This window comes from Triticum aestivum, chromosome 6B (assembly GCF_018294505.1).
Source record: "Triticum aestivum cultivar Chinese Spring chromosome 6B, IWGSC CS RefSeq v2.1, whole genome shotgun sequence".
Classification (NCBI taxonomy): Eukaryota; Viridiplantae; Streptophyta; class Magnoliopsida; order Poales; family Poaceae; genus Triticum; species Triticum aestivum.
This window is the reverse complement of record NC_057810.1, coordinates 60,144,789-60,152,025: the sequence shown is the minus strand read 5'-3', so window position 1 is coordinate 60,152,025 and position 7,237 is coordinate 60,144,789. Positions and strand designations below refer to the sequence as shown.

General features: G+C 49.0%; 1 protein-coding gene across 1 annotated transcript; it reads right to left on the bottom strand.

Moving 5' to 3' along the window:
- Window positions 1-1,877: 1,877 nt before the first annotated feature.
- LOC123135765 (probable glycosyltransferase 6) lies at window positions 1,878-3,755 on the bottom strand. The gene has a single exon (XM_044554978.1). It carries the CDS (start codon window positions 3,447-3,449, stop codon window positions 2,028-2,030), a length of 1,422 nt encoding a protein of 473 aa, XP_044410913.1. The 5' UTR covers window positions 3,450-3,755; the 3' UTR covers window positions 1,878-2,027.
- Between the last annotated feature and the right edge of the window lie 3,482 nt (window positions 3,756-7,237).

The following is a 7,237-nucleotide window of genomic DNA, read 5'->3' as shown; positions in this document are numbered from 1 at the left end:
TGTCCACCGTGCAGGGTCGGTCTTGAAATTTTGAGGGCCCGGGGCGAACAAAAAATTGGGGCCCTTAGTATATAGTAATAATAATGGATACATGTATATATGAGTTGTTACCAATAAACATTAGAATCTATCGAAAACAATGCACATATGAAATAACTATACATGTTACCTTTTTAAAAATTCTAACATTCCTCGATGCAATGTCACTTATGATAGGATTTATGATACATCAAGGCACGCCCCGTAAGCGGCATCGGCATGCAAGACACGATATGCTAGCAAGCGGCCCTCTTTTGTGTCACCATTGTATCTATGTTCTAGATCTGACAAAATGCTCGGCAAGATGTGTTAGAGAAGCCAAGATATTGATGGAGATCTGAGCCTAAGTCCTCTCGCATGCACCTTATTTTCTGATTTTTGCACGTGCGAAAATGGTTCAACCGGTTGGTTTCTTCCTGGTTTGCAAAAAACAAAAACCAATGATTTGACCGGCTCACTCGTGTTCGTTGGCACGGCGGTCCACGTAACTTAAAAAATCACTAGGATCACGATTGTGGAATGGGCTGGTCCAGGAGGAGCTGAAGGTGACGAGGCCCTGGAGAACAAGGACAATGTGGTGGCACCAAAGCCGCCGGAGAATGGGGATCTCTCGCGACATGATCTGCAACCACATCCCCATCACCCTCCCTCCTCCATTCTCCCTCCTCCATTTGATCAGCTTAATTAATCTGTAATAATCGCGAGAAGAAGAGTGAACCCATGATAGAGAGACACGTGGTGAAGAGAAGGTAAGATAATAAGCATAGAATCTCGTATACTTACTCCAGACAATCGGCTGACTACCTTATTCAAATCAAAGGTACTGCAAGCACGAATCTGATTTCCTTAAATGCCATCTGACATGTACGAATAGGATATCTTAGTCAACACGTGTCAGCCTGCTCTTAAATAAGGTCTGTGAACACGATTTGATTTGTTGGCAGGTACAAGTGGTACTTCCTCTGGATCTTGATGTAGTACAATTGTCAACGGGAGTATCTAAAAATCATTTAGATGAGATATAATTTGATCTCATTCACTTTAAAAATAAGAACATATACAACCCACATCAGCACACACGCATCTTATAGCATCACATTCAATGGCTATAAAAGATGAATGAGACCAAATTATATCTCATCTAGTTGAGTTCTAGCAAAACTGATTGTCAACACGCATGGTAAAAAAACTACTATTATTAGTAATCTTGATGATATCATTGTCATTTACATAATTATAAATACCAAATTTGCTATTACCGGAGCAACTTAAAATTTGTTCAATTCAATCGGTTTCGCCTAGCGCCCGAGGCCAATATGGGGCAATGTTGGTGGCCACGTCCGGGTGAGGCCTCGCGAGGACCTCAGCGTAGTAGGCAGGGAAGACAAGGCTTGCCGTCGAAGGAGAGACAACGGGTTCGTAGGTTTAGGGTGTAGGGTCGCCGGCTGAGTTCCTGGTCGGGGGTCAGTGGGATGGCCAGGGTAGCGGCGACGCAAGCAGGGTAGAGGTGGCGTCGCCAGCCGACAGGTGGAGGTGGTTCGGCCAGCACAGGTGGGTGGCTTGACAAGAGATGGGGAGAAGAAAAACAGTAGCGTGGGGTTGAATGAAGAAGCCGATCCGTTGAAATTCTAGCAAAATCGACTTCATTTTGAAAAAGACTGAACAACTGATTTATGTCTGCTCCCTGTATATATGCTTGGATGAAGTTTGAAAAAAAAAATTCCCTTCATAAATTAATATAAAAACATTTAGAATATTAATCTAAACGCTTTTATATTAGTTAACACAGGGAGTACTAAAAAAAGAAGTAAAAAAAAAAAGGAAATGTTGACCCAAAATGAAGCTAAAATGATGCACCGCCACATCCAGTGACAGTGACACGGACGCAGAGCAAGCAACACTGTCATCTTTTCATTTCACTAATAAAACAGTACAAAACGGTGATTCGATTTTTCTGTCTAACAAACTGCACGCTCAGTTTGACAAGGCTAGAGCGGGCGCACGTCGTCCTTGAGCGGTCCGGCGTGGCGGAAGCCGTAGGCGCGGAGCACCTGGTCGTCGGCGAGGTTGAGCGCGCGGCGCATCCCCTCGGCGCAGCTCTCGTTGGAGTAGATCTCGTTGGGCCTGCCGCCGCAGGGGTTGCAGCCGGTGAAGTGCGTCACGAAGGGCCGGCGCCAGGCGGACGCCTTCTGCCCGCCCCCGTCGGGCCCCGGGACGCCGCCGCCCTTCTTCCTCAGGGCGGCGTTCCTGGCGGCCGCGTACAGCGCGTGGTCCCCCTCCGCGTGCCGCCGGCGGAGGGCCGGCCCGAACCGCCGCTCCGCCGCCCTGTACCGCGCCGCGACGCCGTCGAGCTTGTCCACGATCTCCGCCCAGTATCCCTGGAAGTAGTACTCGTTCTCGAGGTACGTCCTGGCGCCCCACTTGTTGCGGTTCTTGAGGAGGAGGTAGGCGAGCGCGGATTGGTCGTCGGACTCGGCGTCGGGCTTGTCGCTGAGCGTGGCCTTGAGGGTCTTGCCCCATTGAGAGTACTGCGGCGAGGCCGGGCCCATGCTGGCCCAGGCGTCCATGAAGTCGAGCGACCACTGGCAGTTGCGGATGAGGAAGACGCCGGCGTTGAGGCCGACCCAGGACCTGGCCTCGTACACCTCCCGGTCCCAGCCATGGACGACGAGGTTGTAATCTTTATACCTGGTGGCGAGCGGGGGCGAGAAGTCCATGTCGGTGATGACGGCGTCGGCGTCGAGCCACCAGACCCACTCGGCCTCCGGGTGGGCGAGCATGGCGGCGCGCACCACGGGGATCTTGGCCCAGTAGGCCACCATGTCGGGCTGCAGCAGCGCCGTGTTGTAGAGCAGCTCCATCCCGTGGAGGCGGGAGTAGTCCACCTTGTTCTTGAGGAAGCGGAGCAGCATGTGGTCGCCGCCGTCGCCGGCGCACGGGTAGGACTGGGACCCCGAGAGCATGACGACGCGCTCCCCAGGCCCGCGGCGCGCGCGGAGGCCGCGCGGGTAGTGCAGGCGCAGCCACTCGGCGCGCTTCGCGTCCCAGCCGGTCACCCGCCGGCCGTCCACGGCGTAGGACAGCTTCGCGTCGTCGTAGAACGTGCGCGGCGCCGCGGCGACCCGGGCGTACAGGCTTTCCTCGTTGCCGTCGTCGTTCTCCTGCTGCGGCTGCGGGAAGGAGGTGGGGAAGGGGAGGGAGGGGCCGGCGACGAGGTTGGGCAGGGGCGCGGGCGCGAGCAGGGATGAGAAGCAGAGGAGCACGAGCACGGCCGCCACGGCGCCCGCGGCGAAGACGAGCGTGTCGTGGATGCGCGCGGCCAGCACGACGCGGCCGTGCGGGCGTGGCGCGGACGCGCCGCCCTTGCCCGCCGTCCCTGTGACGCAGAACGGTGCGGTCTCCGACGCCATGGTCCGTCGCCGTTCCTCGAGGGCCGCGCGGGTGTGGCGTGTCTTTAAGGCCGAAAGCAGAGCTGGAAAAGCAAGGTCTGGCCTGGCCTCAGTGAGGAGTGAGGAGTGTGGAGTGTGAGCCGACGGGAAACGAGGGTGACAGCAGGCGGGAAAGGTGATAGCGTGGGGGATGGGGTTTGGGACTTGGACCGGGCGGTGGCAGGGCGGAAGGGGAGCGCGGGGCCGCGGATTCTGGCCTCGTGGGGATCGATCTGTATCTCCGGGTCGTGTCGGCCGCCGGCGCCGGGCGCGGTGAGCTGGGCGCCGCGTGGGGCTTGCTTGCTCGGGCCTTCTTTCTTCGGGATTTGTTTTCTTTCAACAGTGTATTGCTATATTCAATGTACATAGATTGGAATTGCAGGGGAGCACGCACTTGCGTGCACACCTCCCACGGATCACGCCATTAATGCGCATCGGGATCTGCGCCTAATTGTAGATCATGTGTGTATTTTGGAGATGCATTGCTGATACGTATATGCCTTATTTACAAAGAGAGATTTCTGATCTGATCTACTCCATACACTAGATGAAACCAAGCATGTGTGACCTACACGATCTCCCAACAATATTAGCCGTCCCGCCAAATGAGGATAGCTCAGATGGTTAGGTTCACTGCCGTGGAACTAGCCTACCAAGTTTCAAGTTTTAGACTTTGACATTTGTGCTCGTTTTTCCATGGATTTATTTCTGCCTTTTACGACGATGCTCGTTTAGTGGGACACGACGTTACTGTCAACTACAAAGGGTGACCGTAATGATTTTGTTGATCTTAAAATGTTGGTCGACTCATTACTTTGTAAAAATGACCTATATTAAGGTCTGTGCGTTGTAGTTGCAATAGGGCACGTGTATGCAATCGTAGTGATTTATTTGCCATTTTATTGTTGATGTGACCACATATAAAAAAGTAAACTTTAGCTATCGGTTGAATAATTACTTATTGCCTAAAAAATATTGTTTTATTTTGTACTCTTTCCTTTCGGATTAATTGGTTACTAAGCCACCTAACTACGTCCCGGTTTCCCCCGCAAAAAAAATAAAACAAAATAAACTACGTCCCGGTATGCTAGGCCGCATGCAACAAAATTAATTAAACGGGCCTGCTAATTTTTGGTCATCTGAGAAATAGTTAAGTCATACTAGCACATATGCCCGTGCATTGCAACGAGAGGGAGAATTTTCATGTATTTAAATTTAGTGAGAATTGTATGTACATCATGTGCATCTCTACCGAAAAATTGTTAGCACATATAAGAACATATGTAAAATACTCTTCCATCCCAAAATAATGCCGTTGATTTAGTAGTTAATACAAAGTTGTATTAAATCAACGACATTTATTTGTGACGGAGGGAATCCTAAACAATTTACATAGGAATTTTCTTTAATAATTATCTATGTGTAAAATAAACAAATAAAGTTAGCACATATCCCCGGTACATTGCAATGAGTTTTGTTTGTTTTATATTCAATCTTAAGCAATTATGCATTTCAAAGCCTAATCAACTACAACCGTCCAAGTAAAATTATATGTTTGGTTTCCAATGCTACAATCTGAATTTAATTATCTATTTTTGGTAGGAAATACTTGATAGAAGATAAAATCAACCAGTACATATCTAGAGCATGGGTTGAACCACTTATGTGGTTTTTGTATCCTGCAAAATTCTTTTGCTACAAATGAAAGGTTCTAAATACATCTGGATAATCCAACGATCATTCCACCTTTTTTTTTTGAAAAGGAGGATGTACCTCAGGCCTTTGCATCTGGACGATGCATGCAGCCAAATGATCATTCCACTTGTGTGGGTTAGAGCCTTGTTATCATCCAGCAAGAGAAGCAACAATTCGGCTTGGCTGAGCATCTGAGCATGTGCAAGTATGGGTTGAGAAGGAGCAGCATCAATCAGGCAAAACCTGCATGAACAAAATCGTTGCAATCTCTCATGTCTATACAAGCAACTCAGACTTAATCTTGCTAGAGAACAAATTCATTATAACCTCAAAATCTGGTCCTAATCTTGCTGATAAACACATGCACGTTCACGAAAGCTGATCCTTGATTCCTACGTTGGCTGGATAGTATGTACAAAAGGAAAACAATGCTTGCCAGAGAAAAACACACGTACATACGAAACCCAAATCTGACGAATGTGGCCGGACACAAGCAAAGATGATTTCTGTGTTCAACCCGAGCACATCTGTAGTCTTATCCATCAGACCAAATCACGCATGCTTGGACTATGGGGATGCGGCAGCACCACACATGCACGCTTTGCAATTTCTCGAACATGGACTCTTCACGTGGCCACACCTCCATCTAGACCATCCGCCATCGTCACCCTCGTCCTGTGGTGCTCTGCTTTGCTCCTCACGGCGGCCACACAGCCATCGGGCGCGTGGGAGTAAGCATTGCCCTAGGTGCCGGTGGTAGTTAGCGTCATGGTGGACTCGATAATGGTGGACTCGGTGGAGCACCGGGAGCGGGGAGCGGGTACCAACGGTGAGCAGGAGGGTTGCAGAGGAGAGGAGGCGACTTGAGGGCTAGGCTCCCCGGATGGCGCTGGACATCGATGCACACGAGAAGCTCTAGAACGAGAGCCCGTCACCGCGGACGCAAAGGGCAAGCGGGAACAGGGGAAGCGGGCGCGGGACCTCAGGTCCGTGCTAGACCATGGCCGTCGATGGAGGCGCCAGATCCGACATGCCACAATTGATCAGAGGAGAGGGCTTGATGTGCTGCAGCTGTCCACAGAATTAGGTTCGACGAAAATTACTATCCCAAACCAAGAATATTTTTTTTAATAGTAGGTATAGATATAGATATAGATTCAGCTCCATGTCTATCGGATTAATGTGCCGGGATTCATGTTGGTATGTTTTTCTCCCACAATGCGAGGGCGGGCAACCTATAGTGAGTTTTTTGTGTGTGTGTGTATTTTAGGCATACCATGCTGCGCCTTTGTATGCTACTCTCTTCGATTCAAATTAATTGTCGTTGATTTAGTATTTTTTTTCCATTTCCTTTTTGATCGGTGTGGGTTTTATTACTAACGCTGGTCTTTTTTCATATTTCTTTTTGGCGTGGCATGGGCTACATATGGGCTGCATGGAAGAGTGGAGCTGGATGGAGATGGACGCTCGTTTCTTCTTTTGCATTTCTTTTTGTGTTGTCCTTTTCTTACTAAATACTTTTTATTTCTATTTTCTAGATTATTCTTTTTTACTTGATGTTTTTACCTCTTTTTTTTCACCTTTTCTATTTTTTTCTTGGTGAGGGAGAACATATAAACATTGTTAGTTAATTTCTATAATAGGTGAAATTAAGTTAATTATGAAACACACAACTTGATATGGACTTTTTTATTCTTTTACTTTGCTATTTACGTTTTCATTACTCTTTCATTTATGTTATTGTATTATGCATCACATGAGATTCCCACGACGCCGCTCGAAACCATGACACCACACGTCCCCCGACCTGCGGCTCACCTCTCTCGGCCCCACTGTCCCTCTGCCTTCGGGAGCATTACATGTGGACCACCCACCTATCGGGTCCACATGTTATTGACTCAAAGGCAGGTGTAGTAAGGCGCTGAAGCTCAGTCCGAGAGCCCTGAGAGAGAAATGTAACTCCTTGGCCATGCCTTATGGTGCTATCGCTGCACGAACTCGTGCCAAACTCGAGATTTGTTTCTTTACTACATGCACGTAACAATTTAATGGACATTGTAATCTCAACATGTGAT

Excerpts from the sequence above, each read along its gene's own strand:
- LOC123135765 (XM_044554978.1), bottom strand. The coding sequence starts at position 3,449 with ATGGCGTCGGAGACCGCACCGTTCTGCGTCACAGGGACGGCGGGCAAG.